The 19,194-nt window shown below is 45.4% G+C and overlaps 2 protein-coding genes across 2 annotated transcripts in view; both read right to left on the minus strand.

The window, feature by feature from the left end:
- The window catches only part of CAD (carbamoyl-phosphate synthetase 2, aspartate transcarbamylase, and dihydroorotase), a 23,502-nt gene extending 9,036 nt beyond the window's left edge, over positions 1-14,466 (minus strand). Inside the window, exons 1-22 of the mRNA XM_007938854.2 lie at positions 14,385-14,466; positions 13,998-14,137; positions 11,543-11,672; positions 10,542-10,684; positions 10,238-10,379; positions 9,880-10,051; positions 9,488-9,673; positions 9,191-9,303; positions 8,715-8,860; positions 8,314-8,445; positions 7,939-8,172; positions 7,587-7,808; positions 7,218-7,406; positions 6,835-6,959; positions 6,525-6,655; positions 3,272-3,384; positions 2,568-2,812; positions 1,847-2,093; positions 1,393-1,491; positions 993-1,217; positions 721-903; positions 297-515 (exon numbers count right to left, since the gene is read on the minus strand). Of these exons, the coding sequence (XP_007937045.1) occupies positions 297-515; positions 721-903; positions 993-1,217; positions 1,393-1,491; positions 1,847-2,093; positions 2,568-2,812; positions 3,272-3,384; positions 6,525-6,655; positions 6,835-6,959; positions 7,218-7,406; positions 7,587-7,808; positions 7,939-8,172; positions 8,314-8,445; positions 8,715-8,860; positions 9,191-9,303; positions 9,488-9,673; positions 9,880-10,051; positions 10,238-10,379; positions 10,542-10,684; positions 11,543-11,672; positions 13,998-14,137; positions 14,385-14,466 (3,618 nt within the window). The remainder of the gene's footprint in view (positions 1-296; positions 516-720; positions 904-992; positions 1,218-1,392; positions 1,492-1,846; positions 2,094-2,567; positions 2,813-3,271; positions 3,385-6,524; positions 6,656-6,834; positions 6,960-7,217; positions 7,407-7,586; positions 7,809-7,938; positions 8,173-8,313; positions 8,446-8,714; positions 8,861-9,190; positions 9,304-9,487; positions 9,674-9,879; positions 10,052-10,237; positions 10,380-10,541; positions 10,685-11,542; positions 11,673-13,997; positions 14,138-14,384) is intronic.
- Positions 14,467-15,089: 623 nt separating this feature from the next.
- Positions 15,090-19,194, minus strand: ATRAID (all-trans retinoic acid induced differentiation factor). Its single transcript, XM_007938856.2, has 7 exons — positions 19,087-19,194; positions 18,134-18,255; positions 16,301-16,372; positions 16,021-16,092; positions 15,802-15,923; positions 15,411-15,508; positions 15,090-15,194 (listed from the first exon to the last, which is right to left on the minus strand). The coding sequence occupies exons 1-7, from the start codon at positions 19,183-19,185 to the stop codon at positions 15,090-15,092; spliced, it is 690 nt and encodes a 229-aa protein (XP_007937047.1). The 5' UTR covers positions 19,186-19,194.

Genomic DNA, 19,194 nt, shown 5'->3' on the forward strand with positions numbered 1-19,194 from the left:
AGAAAGAGAGACAGAAAGAGAGGTCAGGCCTTCCAAAGGCTGGGACTATTCCATGGATCTTGATTCCCTCTCTTCCTCACCATTCTGTGGGTGATCAATCTGGGACAGGAGCTCAGGGCTACAGACTATCACAAATCCTGATAAGACCGTGGACTCTAGCTCTGCCCACTCCCGACCAGTATTCCTATCTACTCTGCCGAGGGCAGGACAGCACAGGGCTTTCTGGCACCGTGCCGGCCAAAAACACGAAGGAGGTCCTTTAGTCCCTCCCTCTAGCCTACGTTCCCTCTTATCACCTTGGCGATGAGCTGCAGATTGAAGGGGCCTGTGACCTGCAGCTCCTGGCCCACGGCATGCACGATGGCTTTGATCCGCTCCAGGGTTTTGGGAGTGATGTCCTGTGGTGGGGTCACCAGTGTGGCATCACCTGAGTGCACACCTGCATTCTCCACATGCTCAGAGATGGCAATGGCTGCCACCACACCATCACAGGCCACAGCGTCCACGTCAATCTCCTAGAGTGGGGGTGGGAATAACAAAGCAGTGTTACCTAAGGCAAGTGCCATTTTCTTCTCTCACTTGGTCCCAGGATGCGCCAAATCTTTTAACAGCCTCCAATGTAACCCATCCTCCCCAGCCCACTGTGCCTGTGAATTGCCACAGGGATGTCTCCTCCGAGCCTGGGAGCCTTCCCTCAGACACTTCTTCGTAGGCTCCCACCTTGGCCTCCTGGATGAACTTGGAGATGACCACGGGGTGCTCCTTGGACACGGCTGCTGCACTGCTCAGGAAGCGCTCAAGGTCCCCATCAGTGTAGGCCACGTTCATGGCAGCACCACTCAGCACATAGGAGGGGCGTACCACACAGGGGTATCCCACAGTCTGGCAGAACTGGCGAGCAGACTAAGGGTGGCAAAGAGCTTAGCTGGGTTAGTCACACCCACTCACAAACAGCATCCAGCCTCCAGCCCACCCACCAGACCCCAGCCAACCTCAAGGTCACTGAGCTCCCTCCACTGAGGCTGGCTGATACCAATGGTGTCGAGGAGCCGAGAGAACTTGAAACGGTTCTCAGCTGAGTCAATGGCTTCCGGGGAGGTGCCTAGCACCCGGCACTGCTGCCGATGTAAAGCCATGGCCATGTTGTTGGGCAGCTGGCCACCCATGGAGAGGATCACACCTTCAGGGTTCTCTAGCTCATAGATGTCCATCACTACCTACAGGGCAGGAAGGACACAAGTGGTAGAAACAAAAAAGATGGGGAGCTGAGCCTTTTTCGCTTATTCCTCCTTACCCTCTACCCAGCCTCATGTTGCAAAGAATCTCAAGTCAGCCAGCCAATCCCACTCTGCCCTGACCACCCAGGCAAACAGGAGCCCTTATCCCTCTCACCTCAAATGAGATCTCATCAAAGTAGAGTCGGTCACACATGTCATAGTCAGTGCTGACTGTCTCTGGGTTGTAGTTCACCATGATGGTCTTATACCCCATCTATGACAGGGAAGGGAATGATATTTACCAATCAAGGTGAAGGGAAGAACATGGAGAAACTAAATCAAAGCCATTGCTTCAGATACTATTTCTCTAGCTGCCTCTGAAGTAGCTAACTATCTGTACAGGAAATCTGTCTTGGAAGGGAAGGAGGGCCCAGAACTGCAGGTATCGGAGAAGCAGATAAGCGCATTGGGGAGGAGATTCATGCACTGTACAAGGCATGATAGATGGCTTAGAGGACCCTCACAACCCGAAGGCCTATGATGTAAGGGCAAACAATGGAGAGGGCCAGGATTAGGAGTGAAAAGGCAGAGACAACAGAGGTCCTGGTATGAAAGAGGAACTCTCGGACCTTTCGGAGCTGCTGGATGCAGCCCACAGCACACCAGTCAAACTCGACGCTAGAGCCAATGCGGTAGACACCAGAGCCAAGGACCAGGACATGAGGAGTTCGAAAAGTTAGGTCATGGGTGGTGCCCCAATACGTCAGGTACAGGTAATTTGTCTGGGCTGGCCACTCAGCTGCAACTGTGTCAATCTGCTTCACTGCTGGGCAGATCCCCAGTTCCTGACGCAACTTGCGAACAGCCAGCTCCGTGCTGAAGAAAAAGAAGGATAAGAAACATGTAGGCCCTGGTCATGTTGTCAGAAGGGACCATTTTCTGGAGAAGGGTATGCTTGGTAAAGTGGAGGATCAAAGAAAAAGGGGGAGGCCCTCAGTGAGATGGACTGACACTGTGACTGCAATGATGAGCTCAGGTACAGCAAGGATCGTGAGGCTGTCACAGGACTGGGCAATGTTTCGTTCTGCTGTATGAAGGGCTAATTATGAGTCAGAATCAACTTGATGGCATGTAACAACAACAGGCTCTGGGAGTGGGGAAAGGGCTGGATAGAGGGGTTAGACTGTAGGGCAAAGATCAGACAGGAAAATACTCCCACTAACCATCCCTTTCAGGGACAAAGATCAGAAGCCCCACAAGTCCCCGTTCTCCCTCCTGAGGGCCCCTTACTAGCATAAAGGTTCCCTGTCCCACATTTCTCAGCCCGTGGCCCTCACCACCACTGCAGACCTTAGAACTGCAAGGGCAATCTGCTTGTCTGAGAAGCCCAGGCGCTTGGCCTTCTGCAGCAAGTCTGGAGGCAAAGGCTGCCCACGGTGCTGCTCCAGTAGCTGGGTATGCGCTACAATGTCCTTCATTCGGTGCAGGAACCAGCGGTCGATGCGTGTGAGTTCATACAGGCGCTCCACCGAGTAACCAGCCCACAGAGCAGCTGCCACCACAAAAATCCGCTTATCTGTTGGGGTCTCCAACTCCTAACAGAGAGGGGTCAGATAAGTAGACACAGGAGTGTGAAGAGGTGGGAGATATCAGGATGTTAAGCAGAGAACTTACAATCTTCCGCCAGCACCTCTCAAAGCCTGAGAGGAATAGCAGCTGCCATCTTGTTAGGAAAGGAAGCTGCATTCCAAAACACAGTCTCTGGGGTTGCACCTGGAGACACATCCTGGCTCTGCCTTTTACTGGCTATGGGGCTTTGAGCAATTCCGTAACTTTGCTAAGCCTCAGCTTTCTCACCTGTGAAAACAGGTCTAATGATATCTCCTCATGCTGTTGCTACAATGATAAACAAAAAATTCTTGGCAAACTGAACGAAATACAGCAAGTGGCCAGTAAATGACCATTGCTAATCTTACTGGTAATAAGATCATGGACTGGGGGAAGAGAAGCAGGTCTGTTTTAAGGGTGTTGCTGGGAGGAATGGAGCTGCTTACCATATCGCTGACTGGCTTTACTGTGTGATCAAAACCCACACAGTTCTCATCCACCATGCGCAGGGCCTTCTGGAAGGCTTCCTCAAATGAACGTCCAATGCCCATGACTTCACCTAGAGAAACAGGATGGACGAATCGAGGGCCTGGGACAGGACACTGCTCAGCATACTTACGGTTTACAGTCAAGTGTCTGGGAGCTTGTCTACGAAGTTCCCTGAGGTGTCACCTTTCACTATGACTAAGTCATACTGAGAAATCTTAAACTCACAGCTCTTCCCCCTACTGTTTTCATGGATTTTAGGCTTTGTGTGTTAGTGAACATGAAATTAATCTGCCCAATATGGGCATGTGGATGTCGGAACACATGACAGTTTATCACAGTGGCCCAAAACACTGATAGTTATCCAGTTACTCGACTTGCTTTATTTATATTATGATGACACCACCTGGAACCTGTCTTGTCCTTTAGAACTTTTAAATGTTTGGATAATAGGAAGATGATCCCTCAACTCTGAGTCCATCCAGAGCTAATCATAATTAAACTATCATTTTAGAGCATTTCTTGCCAGATTTTTTTCATATGTAGGTTTTATACATGGATTATAACAGCGTAGATAAAATTTTTATCCTGTTTTTCTCATCATAAGCATCTTCTTAGACTGCTATATGATCTCATAACCACCAGTTTAATTCCTGTCCTGTATGATTTACCGTAAAGTAACTGCTTGCTCACTGCTGGATATTTAGGATGCTTTTAGGTACTCATCACTGTAAGTGAGACAGGATGTTTCTCTGTGTTTTGGGTTATCGTCACAGGATAAACATCCAAAAGTGCAGGGGCAATACGTAGACAAATTTTCTGGGCCTTAGTAAGTTCTAGTAACTTTATAGAAACCTATGCTTTACAACACAAACCACACGTTTAGATTCACTTTACAAGTAAGCATAATCATTTTAAACATTTTTTGCTAATAAGCAAGTGCCTGGTGAACTGATTCTGTAAAGATGACAGCCTAGAAAATCCTCTGGGGCAGTTCTACTCTGTCCTATGAGGTCTCTGAGTCGGAACCTACTCTGACAGCACCTAACAACAAGCAAAAATGACAATTCATTTTACCGGGTTTCCATTTACTAATGTGAGGGAACTTTTCCCCTCAGGTTTGCTTACTGGTTTCTTTTGCAGTTTTTATTCATGCACTCTCCCACTCACCCTAAACTCAAAAACCAAACTCACTACCGTCAAGTCAGTTCCAACTCATAGCAACCCCTTCTTAGGTTTCCGAGGTGGTATCTCTATGGAAGTAGATTGCCCAGTCTTCCTTCCCAGGAGTGGCTGGTGGGTTTGAACCACCAGCCTTCTGGTTAGCAGTCACATGCCTTAGGCACTACGCCACCACTTACCCTAAGGCCCTCAAATCTTTCTTACCAATTTTATTTTCCTTTTTACAATCCTGACATTTATGTTTCTTCTAAAATTAAAAAAATCACCAAGATGCTACTTACAGTGCCAAGGAAGTGGACTATGAGTGATTTTGTCCAGTGTTTTTGTTATGTGATACTGTGTATGTGTAAGATATTATATTAATTGTATCACATGGTTATTATTTTTTTTAACTTTGTTTGAAAAGAAAAGGAAACCCAACACACTCCATCATGTATGCTTCTAAAAATCTGGAAGCATATACACACCCAAATTAATCTATCTTTGTGTGACAAGATTACAAATAATTATTTTTCTTTAACTGTATTTTCTTTTTCCAGTGAGTCATGCATACATCTTACTTGTATAATAAAATTTACAAGAAGTTATCAAAGACCACATCACAAGAATACTTGAATAGATGTAAAACATTTAAATGTTTCATCTAGGAATCAATCTTTGATTGTCCTATGTTCAATCCACTTCTTTTGAGCCATGACTGGCTTTATTCCCATGTTTATTATAATTTTCAAATAACAAGAATTATCTCCAGAAGGAACAACTTGGCAGTTCTGAAGGATTTCTAAAAATTCTCAAATAATATCTGAGCTTAGACTTGTTTGTTTAAAGGCTACCAGTGCTCTTAATAGAAACCTGGAGCACAATGAAGGGCCCTTTATCCTTTTATACAACAGTTGCACTTTATCTGGTACATGTAGAGCTTGTTTTGGCTGAAATGTTCTAGGGAAGTCCACAGCAACTACAGGGACACCATAAGAAAGCCCATTAACACAATTCCAACACATCCCACCACTGCTTAAAGGATGACCGTTCCGACCATTTGCTGTTCATTAATAAACTTGGTTACAAAGACGGTCTTTGATGTCCTGATCTGAACTTCAACGTCTCATCTCAAATGTTAAAAATAGTATTTCATTTAGTCATCAAGGCAGAGAGGGTCTAGAGAAGGAGTTATGCTAAGAATGGTTACCACTGTGTTCACTTGGATTGAGAAGGGTTTACCAGGAAACAGCACTAGTTGTTTCCCCAAACCATCAATATTTAAACTAACACAGTGAACAAACTGTCACCAGTATATGAGCTTAGTGATGAAGCCAAGGGCAAGATGCCATGAGGATGAAATGCTATGGGTGGAGTTTCACAGAACTAGCCTCACAGATGACAGGCAACGTAGTGCAACAGAAAAACATGTAACTAGGAGCCAAGTCTAGTTTCCAGTTCTTGGCTCTGCCAATTACTCATTTGTGGGCTCTTGTCCAAGTCATTTCCCTTCTGCTGGCATCTCAGTTTGCTCATCTGTAAAATGAGAGAGCTGAGACAGTCTGCTGGCTATCAGACTATCTCAGAGATTCTGAGCTGCCATATGGGGTGTGGAAGTGGCGTGTGTATTCTGACACAGATTTCCGTCTATCCACCCGCAGATCAAGGCTTGCCATCACTGACAACACAGTACTGTACATGCAAAAGGGTTCAGCTTTGCTGTCTGTACCTCCCATGTACCTCTGTCTTCTTTTTCCTCAATGCCACTGTGTTTATCACTCACTCTGGTACACTGCCCTTCCCTTCACCTATATCAATACATGGCATAGATTTCCAGATGACTATCATCCCCACTTCTGATAAGAATGCCTATCTTAGTTTGAAGTGTCCTTATTAGCTCTGAGAAACTATGAAACTATGTTTCCAAGCAGCTGTTAATATAGGAGCTAAAAGGCCATGCCAGGGGCTTCCATGACATTCCAGGTTCCTGGTGCTAGTAAGACCCAGTGGGGATAATCTGGGGAAGGGCTGCTTGGGGCATGGCTCTCTTACCAACACTCTTCATACAGCTCCCAATCTTTGTGCTGACACGCAAGAACTTGCTGAGGTCCCAGCGAGGGATCTTTACCACACAATAATCCAGGCTTGGCTCAAAGGCTGCTGTTCCCCCTGTCACAGAGTTACTGGGAGCCAGAAGGTAGAAGTGCCAGGAAGACAGAGAGAAAAAGAGAAAGTCTGAGGTTCCAAATAGTTCTATCCCCACAAATCTAGGCCAATGTCAATTTCACTTTCCCTGTCCCATGAATACTTTTTTCAGCTCCTCATCTCCTTACCACCCCAATATTTCCCCCTAGCCTTATACCTGAGCTCAGGCAGAGGGATGCCCAAAGCTAGCTTGGCTGCCACATAAGCCAGAGGGTAGCCTGTAGCTTTGCTGGCCAGGGCAGAGCTGCGAGAGAGCCTGGCATTCACTTCAATGATGTAATACTATAGAAAGGGAGAAAACGGAAAAAGTTATCACACTTAGAAGGTCCTGCTGAGGAGAGACTGCAGAAAGGAGAGAAAATAAGTCCTCTCCATAGGGAAGGACAGAAGGGTCCTCACCAAGGTCCAACCACATCGAAGATGATACTGACTTCTAGTCTAAGGTCTACAGGACAAGGCTTCTTGGTCTTAAGGTCTGAACATTATGGGAAGAGGAGGAAGTAACAGCTAGAATATGAGCTCTAAGACCTATAATCTCACCTGTTCAGACTCAGGGTTCAAGGCATACTGCACATTACACTCCCCAATGATTCCCAGGTGCTGGGTCACTTTGATAGCTGTCCGCCTCAGTAGTTGGTATTCTCTGTCATTCAGTGTCTGGCTTGGAGCCACCACTATGGATTCACCAGTGTGTATGCCAAGTGGGTCTAAGTTCTCCATGTTGCACACCTGTAAAGGGAGATGACATGGAGTCACTACTAAAGGCAGCCAGGAAAGGCAGGAGACTATATCCCAGGGTCGTAGTCTCTGTGACTGCACCCAAACCCAACCAGGGTATGAGAAACACAGAACCCTCTTCCAAGAGCTCATACTGTCTGACATTATCCCCATCATTCCTTCCTCACTCACCGTGACACAGTTGCCATAGGCGTCTCTCACCACCTCATATTCAATCTCTTTCCATCCCTTCAAGGACTTGTCCACTAGCACTTGGCTGGTATGGGCAAAAGCTGGGGCCACAAGAGCAGAGAGCTCCTCCTTGCTGGAGGCAAAGCCAGAACCCAGGCCACCCAGGGCAAAGGCGGCACGCACGAGCACAGGGTACCCTAGTCGCTCAGCTGCTGCCTGAGCCTACAATGGAAAAGATGGAAAAACAGGTCAAGATCTTGGCCTCTTGCTGCCCAGAAGGTATGTTGACCTAGAAGAAACAGAACATAACGAAAATGACACCACTCTACTTTTACCCAACCACTCCTCAAACCTGTTCAAGAGAACGTGCTGCCTCGCTGGGGGCCACATGCTCTCCGATCTCTGCCATCCTGGCCGCAAAGGCACGTCGATCTTCAGTCAGCTCAATGGTCTCCACAGGTGTGCCCAGGACGCGGACCCCATACCGAGCCAGCACTCCAGCCTTGGTCAGCTCCACACCACAGTTCAGAGCCGTTTGGCCACCGAACGTCAGTAACACACCATCTGGACGTTCATTACGGATCACCTAAGGTCGAAAAGAGAAATGATACATGTAAGATGTTGCAGGGAAGGAAGTGGATCAAAGACGTTTAGAAATCCAGAAGGACTACTGAATTCCTTGACCACCTCAAGTCCCCTTCTTAGTCCATGCTTGCTTAAGTCATACCTGGGTTACGTAGTGAGGTGTTATGGGAAGGAAATAGACCTTGTCGGCCAACCCCTGGGAAGTCTGCACTGTGGCAATGTTGGGGTTGATCAGCAATGTCTGGATGTTTTCCTCCTTTAGGGCCTTAATTGCCTAACAGGACAAGAATGGCACATCAACCTATACTGCAGAAGCAAAACTGCAAACAGTCTTAGACCGGCATTTCTCCTCCTCTTCCCCCACCATAGTCTTAGTGCCTAATAACTTCCTTCTAACCCTTACCACCTCATCTTTCTGTACATTTCTCAGATTTCCTGATTCACTTCTTCCCTACAACAAATGTTGATGCCTCAGCCCTTCTTAAGCCTCTATCCATTCATGAGTGCCACAAACCCAGAGGAGTGGGGTTGCACATGCCTTACCTGAGAACCTGAATAGTCAAACTCTCCGGCTTGGCCAATGGAGAGGCCCCCTGAGCCCAGAATCAGAACCTTTCTAGGTGGTGGAAGCCCCGAGCCTGGAGTGGGAATTCCAGGGGGACAGAGGCGCTCAGCCAGTCGCTCTCGAACTGCAGAAATACAGAGTCATAGAATGTTAGAGGTCATCTGTATTAATTCCTTTACTTTACAGAAGAGTCTAGAATGAGTCATACACCTAATGAGTGGCAGAGAGAAGATAAGAATGCAGAATTCGTGACTCCAGAGTTCCTTCCAACAGAAGAAGTATAAGGTAATCATCTTGGTTGGTTGCCTGCCCCACCTCACACCCTCAATCTCTACACTACATTTATCAGCTTCCTAGGGCATGTCAATCTAATGCCCACCTTACAGCCAACCGGTGTCACTGTTGAGCCTGGCCAATTCTTAGGGCCACAGACCAATTCTACCCAGACGCTTACCTGTTTGGCCTCCAGGGTTCCCAGCTTTGTACTCTTTCACGGTTTCTAGAAAGATGTCAAAAAGCAGCTCCATATCTGAAGGGCCAGCGTGGTGCTCTGGGTGAAACTGTACACTATTGAAGAGATTGGTTATGAAACCTGTCATCTTCACAGGCCTGAGTGCTAGCAACCTCAGAGGTGCATAGTGGGACAGCAAACTCAAGTCCACTGCTGTGTTTTACTTAATGATCCCAAGGCCCATGGGGCTTCAGAGCTGTATAGGCCTACAGTAACCCTGCCAGAATCTCCCAGGCTCACCTGAAGAAGGGCAGGCTGTGGTGCACAATGCCTTCATTAGAATGATCATTGGCATTGGTGAAGAGAGAAGCCCAGCCTGCTGGTAATGAGTCTGTTTCCACAGCAAACCCATGGTTCTGGGACGTCAGAAAGCAGCGTCCAGAGCCCACCAGCAGGCATGGCTGGTTATGGCCTCGGTTCCCATATCTGGAATGGAGGCATTCTAAGTTACAGGCTGCTTCCAACCTCCCTTCACTACCATAAACCAAACACAGGACTTATTGATCTCAATACTCTCACTAGCCACCACCTAGTGTTTCAACACTAATAAACATCAACTCTGTTCCCATTCTCAAGACTTCTCTCCCTTTGTATCAAAAGTGCACGTCCCTTCTTCTCCCCACAAGTCCTACCTCATCTTGTAAGTCTTGGCCCCAATGGCTAAGGCCAATAGCTGGTGTCCCAGGCAGATCCCGAAGACAGGTCGAGGATTAGGCTCAGATAAGACACGGCTCAGCGTAGATACCACATTGGGACAGGAGGCAGGGTCACCAGGGCCATTACTTAGGAAGAGACCCTCATACTCTGGAGTAGGCAGAAGACATGATGTCAAAACCAATACTTCAACTAGAACACACAGTTGCAGCCTTTACCACTGCAGAAGCTCCTATCTCCACCTTCTCTGCTGTACTCATATTGAGTTTTAGCAACTGGACCAAGAGACAACTCCTCCATCTTGGTAGAAGACTCCATACAGACCCGAGTACTCACCCTGGCTGTCTAATGTATGGTCCCAGGGCACCACAGTGACCTCGGCCCCACGCTGGCAGAGGCATCGGATCTGATTATACTTGAGGCCACAGTCCAAAGCAAGGATCCGAGGGGTACCCCCTGCATTGAATACCTGTGGAGTCTGGGGGACAGAGAAGTAAAGGACAGCAGCTGTCATCAGTGAATATAAGACAAATCCAGCCTAATCCCTACCCTCAAGGCCTCTTTTGATTCTCCCCTTAGTGTTCACACTGCAACAGAATGTAAGCTACTGTGGTAGAGCTCTCCCATTCTGCGTCTGTACCTTAATGGAGACTTCTGGCACCAAGGGGCGGGCATTGGGATCCAAGAATGGCAGGGCTGAAGGCTCTGTCCCATTCTGGATCAGCTTCCCCAGCAGTGACCCTTGCTCCCGCAATTTCTTAGTCAGCTCCCGAGTGTCCACTCCTGTCAAAATCAACATACTCGAGATCATACTATCCCAACTCAGTCTTCCATGAGGTTAGACTTCCAGAAGCACTTCCATTAGAGCCCTGAGTCACACACAGCTGTCCTATGGGTATGCTACTTTGAAGTATTCCTGACAAAAATAAATCTGCATCAAAACACAATTCTAGAACTATCAGGTTACAAAAAAAATAGTACCAGAGACAAAAGAAAAAAGAAAAGCTAATGACACTATAGAAATGTAATCAACGAAATGTAGATTGTGGGATACCCTCAAGAAAAAGGACCTGCTTTTGTCAAATAGGATACAAGGCCCATGGATTAAAAAGACCTATCAACCAAATACAGCATATGAGCACCATTTAGATCCAGGCGCAAATAAACAGTTAAAAAAAAAACAGAAAATCAGGTAAATTTTGAAAATTGCCTGGATATTTGATGACATTAAGGAATTATTATGAAATTCTCTTAAGTACAACAATGATATTGTGGTCACTTTAAGAAAAAAAAAAAAGACTCCTTGTCTTTCAAAAATACATGCTGGGCTATTTGCATATAAAATGATACGAAGTCTGAGATCTACTTCAAAATAATCTGGGGGTGGCAGTGGTGGTAATGAAATAAAATTAGCCATGAACTGATAATTACACTATACTTTCCTTTTTTATGTTTGAAATTTTCCATCTCAGTGATAGATCCTCCAGCCCCAGATCCCAATCTAACCTAAATCAGGCCCATTCTACAATAAGCTTAGACTTTCAAATGCTAAGTCCCAAAAATCTACTGAAACCTTATCTTGATCCTTTCCATCTAGGCACACTGCGCTCTGCCCAGGCACACCTGTGCTCACCATCATACCTTGCAGGCCAGGTATGCCATGTTCCTGTAGCCACTCATGCAGAGTGCAGGTGACACTCCAGTGGCTAGGGGTGGGGCAGCACTCTCCCACCACCAGTCCTGCCACATGGATCCCCGAAGATTCAAACCACTGTAGATGGAAGGAGGATACTGTGACAAGCAGCTCAAGGCCAAATACCTATGTAATTTTTTTCATCTTTTCCCATTATATGGCCATGGACCCTTTACTTCAGTCACAATGGATGATCTTCACATCACCAAACACTTAATAGCTTCCTTTACTAACAGTGCTGTCCCTCATGTTAAACATTAACACATGGGCTTTATTTTTGTCATAGAATCATGAACTTAGGAGCAAGGTGCCTGACATATACCAACAGCAACAAACATTTATTAAATGTCCCCTAGGTGTCAGGTAGTGTAACAGATGCTGAGGATAGAGCACTGAGCAAGAAAAGCAAAGTCCATGTCTTCATGATATTAATCTCTTTCCGTAAGGAACAAAATATTAACATATTAACAAATAAATTAACAAGATAATAATTAGAGACTGTACTAAGAATAAGGTGCTAAGATAGGTAGGTGTCTGATATACTACTAAATACAAGTAAGGTTCAGATTATAGTATCAGACGTGATCACACCCCTCTTCCCCACTTCAAAGGGACTATAATAATAATAATAAAAATTTGTTAACCAGTAGACAAGCAGTTAATAACTAAATGAGAAATAGGTAATTTATCTGGGAGAGAGTGGCCTACTTAAGGCAGCTCTGGTGGCATAGTGCCTAAGGCATTTGACTGCTAACCAGAAGACTGGAGGTTCAAAAGCACCAGCCACTCCTCGGAAGGAAGATTGGGCAATCTATTTCTGTAGTGATACTGCCTTGGAAACCCCAGGAGGGGTTGCTGAGTCAGATCCAACTTGACAGCAGCGAGTTTGGTTTGGCCTACTTAAATGATTCTGCTAAATGGTAAAAAGACGAGCTCTGGTGGCATAGTGCCTCAGGCCTTTGACTGCTGACCAGAAGGTTGGTGGTTCAAACCCACCAGCTACTCTGTGGAAGGAAGACTGAGCAATCTACTTCTGTACAGATTTATTGCCTCAGAAACCCAAACTTGTGTTGCTATGTGTCAGAACTGACTCGATGGCAGTGAGTTTGGTTTTGTTTTTAAATGGTAAAAAATTTAAAGGAAGATGGGATATTGAGCCTATTCTTTAAGCATCTGAAGGACAGAGGTTAGCAGATGAGTAGCAAGAACTCTCCCTGACAGGTGGAGTCATCTGGGTATGGGCCAAGCACATTTATAACACATGTGCCACAAAAGCATCAGTATTGGATTGGTGGCTGTAGGAAGTCTGACTCATTATGGTCCTGCCAGGGCCTCAATTTTAAAGGTTTGTAAACTCAATTCTATCAGAGTGCCTAGAGCTGATGAACTGAAGACTGACACATTAACCAAATTCACAAAATACTGAATTAAAAATTAGCATGCAGTGTATTAAAGGTTTATGATGGCAAATGGTCCTTTCCAAGAATAACAGTAAGTGTGTTCAGTATCCAGAGGTTTCTTGGTGTCAGGGGAACCTGGAAAGCAAATCTAAAATCTGATGGTTGCTCAGTAAACCTAGAATCATGCCAAAATTGGTTTTACGGAACACTGCATCTAGGCTATGGTGACTTTCACTATTTATCAATTGCATTTTTTTTTTAAATTACTTTAATTCAGAGAGTATCTCAGATTCTAAATTCCAGATTAGGAAGAATAGTTGTAACTTCTCTGAATTTCAAGAGATGGAATTTTCTTACCTCAAGGTAAATAAAGAAAAGTTAAAAATGAAGTAGGAAAAGTATGTCTAGAAGACCATAACCAACTTTCATTGGTTCTATACATAGGGGAGCTGGGACCCACTATCAGTGGGAAGGATGTGATCTTGGTTTCCGGTCTGTCACTAATCAATGTAACCCCAAAGCATTGCTCCCATCATATGACTCTGTTGCTAAACAACCTCCGATGGATCTTTATCAAATTAAAATGAGGCTTTGGTCTGGCTTCATGCCTCCTCTATCTAAACCATCTTTGCACTCCTTCTGCATTCCTAGGAAACAGGACATTGTTCTCTTACACCTTTTGCCCCTTCCCTTGATCCATGTCTTCACTCTGTCTAAAGACTTGGTGCTCCTAACAAATAGTCTATATGTATGTATATATATGTATACACACACCCATATGTCTATATCTATATATATAAAAATACATATAGATATACATAATTTTTTTTCTTCCTAAGCTGCAACAAGCTGAGCTTCCCGTATTTTACCAACCCAAGTTTAAGGACAGTCATCTCAGTTCTTATCACTTCACTGTTTACCTTTGTTCTAGCAAAGTGTCAATGTCTTTACTTAGTAATTCTTGCTTGAAAAATAATGTAGAGTAAGCATTGGGCGTGGCTACCTTGCTGAGGCCGAACTCATCCACTTCATCTGGGGGGATGCCATAGTTGCCGATCAGAGGGTATGTCAGAACTAAGATCTGTGCTTTGTAAGAAGGGTCAGTGAGGGCCTCGGGGTAGCCCACCATGCCGGTTTGGAACACTGCAAGGAAGAAGGAGGGCGAGGGCTCAGGGAAGACACCCTTTAGACACCGCCCCGCGCGATGAGAATACCCCGTTAGGGGAGGCTGCCAAGGACGTGAGGGGTGGAAAGGGCTAGGCTGGGGACCTGGGCGCCGAACGGGGGCAGGGTATGCAAGCGGGAAAATGGCGAGATCTAGGCAAGGCAGACTGGGCGGATAGGGGCATCAAAGTGGGATGAGGTCCGCAGCCTGCCCAGGCTTGCTTACCCACTTCCCCGGCAGTCGAAACAGAGGCCCCAAAGGGCTGGCCCCGCAGGACCGACCCGTCCTCCAACACCAGGGCCGCCATGGGTACGGAGCTCAGAGTCAGGGCCGAGCACGGATAAGCGGCGGAGCGCTGCAAGCTCCAGCCGGCGCTGGAACCACGTGAAGACGACGCGCCGGGAGTCGGTCCACGTGGCTAACGGCGCCGGTGGCTGAAGCAGAGGCGGGCGTGGACCGCGCAAAAGGCAGGCGCGCTGGCGGCAGAGTCTGCGGCGGCGCGGACAGCCGGCAGCGTGAGGGGCGGGGCCAAGCACGCAGAAGGCGTGGCCGCAGTGCGGCAAGGCTTGATCCCTGCGGCCTTTTCCCCCGGTAAAGTGGTAAAGTCGGGGGAAACCCAAAAACACAGAATACCCTAAAGCAGACGCTCCCATTCCCCACTAAGAAACACACAGAGGCAGGGCAAATTTTCCTACAAAAAGAAAAAAAAAGTAAAAGAAAAAAAGTGTTTATTATTGTGAATAACAAATGGGTGGGTACTGGTACTAGTCCGCTAATCCTGGATAAAGGGTCCACACAACACCTGAGGATTGGGGCAGTTTTCCATCTTCCTTCCAACAGTGGCCTGGGCCTTAACGATGCCAGTCTAGGGAGCAGAGCTCCCAAGCTGGGCTAAGATAGATCAGATGTTCACTAGGGAGACACACGTATTCATGAAGCCTTGGCTTTTCGGCGTTGGGTTCCCCATAGCAGGATACAGATGGATAGTGTGGTGGATCCCAGAATCCCGAAGAACACAATTAGAGAGAAGGAGCCCTGTAAATAAGTCCAAAACATCTCACTGAGCATTACAATGAAGGCTACACCCTAACACTTAGTTCTTTCCTAGTACACCTGTTCCCTCATTCAGGGTAATTCTCTTATAGCTTTACTCCTGCAGGTGATATGCATTAGCTTCTGATCTTGTGGCTCTTCTTTGAGACAGGTTTCTGCTTTATGTATTTCTCTTCTCTCTAAGGCCTAATTCCTCACCTGGCGCATACACTTGTAGCCATGGAAACCATCAGCGCAAAGACACTGCAAGAGACCTGGACCATCAGGTGCACAAGATCCATTCTCAGGACACATTTCTGAAAACCAGGGAGAAGTATAGAACATCACTGGATCTCATCAGATAGATTTCTTAAATATCTATCTACCTCAAGTTAGGGTCTCTCAATCCTTTGTAGGTCAGTGATAAAGATGATTACAGATAATCAGAACATAATAGAATATATTCTAAGACCTTTTCTTTCCAAGAGATTAGCCTCAAAACTCTGCACAAAAGGCACCTAAGCAATTTTACTGTCTTTCTGATCTAAAATGGAAATACAATGAAGGAAAGGCAGTTAGTTCCTAGAAGGATGAAGAAAAGACAGCATACCTGGGTCTCCAGTGTTATTGCAAAGGTTCCTTTGCCCTCGGCAGGTTTGACTGTCATTGTAAGTGCTAATAGTATTCCAGGCACTAATACCTCCAGGACAGTTAACATCTTGTGGCAGCACCCTGAAGACAAAACAAGCTGTAATAATATATTCAACCCAAAGTTGCTGAGCTCACAGCTTCTCTTATTCTCTCCCCTAATCCCATACTCTTTACTTACAGAGTCTGGAGCTGAGTGAAGCCACGAAATCTGTTAATCAAGTCATCCTTGAGGGGGTTTTCTTGCAGGTCTCTGCAAAGTATACCCTATTAACATCCTGCTCAGGAAAGCACCCTATCTCTATTCATACATCTTCTTAGACCGATAATCCAAGCCCTCATCCAAAGTACGTTTAGACATTAATATTCATCCATTTTTTTAGGAGTCCATCCCCGAAGACTTCCCCATCAACCCTTTGCCATATTCGCTTTTTGGGGAGGAAGGGTACCTAACCACTTACACAATGATAGCTGTATATGCTTGAGGGAAATTTGGTCCAGGGTCCTTCAAAGAACAGTTCTGGAGATCCAGCCTGAGGAAATAAAGTAATCTATGTAAATATGTGTCTTTTTTTCATCTATGACAAGATTTATATTTGATACCCAACTCCTTTTTAGATAATCAGTATTACTTCAACACAGCTATGTGAGAGCCACACATTAGGTGTTGTAGATGTTTTAATCCTGTTATACAGTCATCACTAGCTACATGTAGTTATTTAAAATTAAGAAATTCAGTCTGTCATTTGGACTGGCCACACTTCAAGTGCCAGGTAGACACTAACGTGGTTAATAGCTGCTGTATTGGGCAGTACAGGTATGAAATTTACATCTTTACAGAAAGTTCTACTGGCCATTACTGTTCTAATAAGTACTATGCCCTGTCAGTTTACATGTGTGCACATATTGGAAATTTGTTCCTTGTCTAGAATAGTGAATTTCATATTTTGGCTTTATGATTCTTAGAGCCACAAAGAATTTTCAAATGAAAATAAAGAAAGACAGATGTAAGTCACATAAATGAAAATTTCCTCCAAGTATATTTTCTACCATAGGCTAGATATAAGCTCCTAGATATTATATGCACAATTATTTTTTCTTCAGGATCTATCACTGACCATTCCTTTATTCTATAAATATGCATTGTGTGCCTACTAACTGCAAAACATTAGACTAATACATATATATATATATATATATATATATATATATATAGTATCTTAGTATTCTAATACCTTACAGTTTAGTAGAGGAATAAGAAAATCACCATTACAATATGAACAAAATACCATATAAATTTGAGATGTATAGAGACACTAAGTAGAGGAAGTCATATTACTCTGGGATTTAGTAGTAGGGAATATTCACAAAAGATGCTGTAATTAAAGGATTGATATGTTCTAATGTAATGGAAGAAGGCAATTTCAGGAAAGAAGAGAGGATCTCTACAACAACAAAGAAACAAAGGTAGAACGCTCTGTGGGTAGGTGAGTCTGACCCTGATGGAGAGTTTGAGTGGCCAAATAATTGGAAATAATGTCAGAAAGGTAGATTGGGATCAATCGGTGGTAGATACTGAATGCCTAGTTCATGCTTTGAACTTTACCCTGAGGGCAATATAGTTATAAATACAGTTTTAAAGTCAGAAAACGATAATGGAAAAATTTGGTTTATGGGAAGTTTGAAGTGAAGGTGAAGTACTCCAGAGGAGATGTTTAATAAGTACCTGTATGTATGTGGAGCTTGAAGATCTAGTTTTGAGAGACACCTGTGTGGTGGTTATAGCTGAAGCTGTAAGAACAGGTGGATTCTCAGAGTGAACAGGGAGAAAGAGCTAGGGCCAAGGAGTGAATCTGAGGGACTAGTTAGCATAGCAGACGGTAAGAGGAATTTGCCTCAAAGACAAACATGAATTAATCAAAGGGAAGAAAACCCTATTGGCATAGTGTCTTGGAGGATAAAGGGAGAATTTCATGGAGACACACAGTGAAGAATACAAAGACTTGATAATAAAGAACAAAGGTCTTTTAAAAAATGGAAGGCATAACACAGCTTATTAATTTTTTAACAAAAATTATGACTTTTATGCAGCTTCAATCAGAAATAACTACAGGACTGTTTTTTAGCCAAAAATGATATACAGATTTAAAAGTCTGAGAATGAATCATGGTTTAGGTGCTGCCAAAACAGGCATCAATATTTTATGCCAAAAGTCTATCAAGCAAGCCTTGTGGAGTCTGTTCTGGAAACTCCTTTCCCCGCTCCCCGCATTTCAGGGACGTCTTCTCTCTCACCCCAAGATGGTGCCCTCCTGATTCAGGCAGCAACGGGCATGCAACATTAGTTTCGGTGTCTGCTTACAAAAAAGAGCCACTTCTGACAAATTTTGCACACTCCCTGGACACTGGATGCATATCTGCATAAGAGAGAAACCTATTAAGACCCCAGAAAGAAAAGTCAAGAAAAGAACAAAAAGGGATCAAAAGTTACTGCTTTTCCAGGATACCTCTAACAAAGGGCAGGGAAGCAGATCGCGTTCCCTACTTGACTACCAAACCAAACCCAACTCAACTATCGAGCCGATTCCCACTCATAGCGACCCCACTGGGTTTCCGAGTCAGTAAATCTTTACTGAAGTAGACTGCCCCATCTTCCTTCCGCGAAGTGGCTAGTGGATTAGATTAGAGAATTTCTTTCTTTCACTAGAGTCAAACCACCCCATGGGTCTTTCAGTTACCAGCCATCGCCCAGAAAAGGCCGTTATCTTGGAAGATCACTATTCGAACATATTTATAAGGTCCTCTCCAGTGCCTTCTCAATCTGACACTCAGGTTTGGCCTGATATAAATGGACAAGGTACGCAAAGAATCATCAAACATTACAGAAAGTACAGTCTTGCCGCCGCGCGAAATACGGCATTCGTGCGTGGAGAGCGTACAGCAGAGCCAGAAGACTCGTCTACTGAAAAGAGTAACTTGAAGCTCTTTAAAGATTAAGGAGTAAGGAGACAAAATTTCAAAGGTCTTTCAAGGTAGGCAGGGCGGAGACGCCGGGAGGCTTGCAAAGCGTGAGCACCAGGGAGCCGGCCCGGCTGGACTACGGCCGAGGTCGGAAGGAGACCAAGGGGACTAACGAAATCCGGGCTCGAGAGGCGCCTTGGGGGCAGGGCGTGCGAACGCGATACACCAGCTTGCCAGTTGCTTGCCGGCAACTCTGCTTCAGCGCGACCTCTAACTTGCTTGTGTACCTCGGGTAGCGCCAGAGCCCTTTCTACGCCCAGAGCGAGGAGCAGAGCGGCAGCACAGGGCACCAGGCTCTTAGGACTGGCCGGCCTGCGTGGCGCCATTTTCCGCTG

This window comes from Orycteropus afer, unplaced genomic scaffold, assembly GCF_000298275.1.
Source record: "Orycteropus afer afer isolate SDZICR_OR568_19922 unplaced genomic scaffold, OryAfe1.0 scaffold00054, whole genome shotgun sequence".
NCBI classification, from domain to species: Eukaryota; Metazoa; Chordata; class Mammalia; order Tubulidentata; family Orycteropodidae; genus Orycteropus; species Orycteropus afer.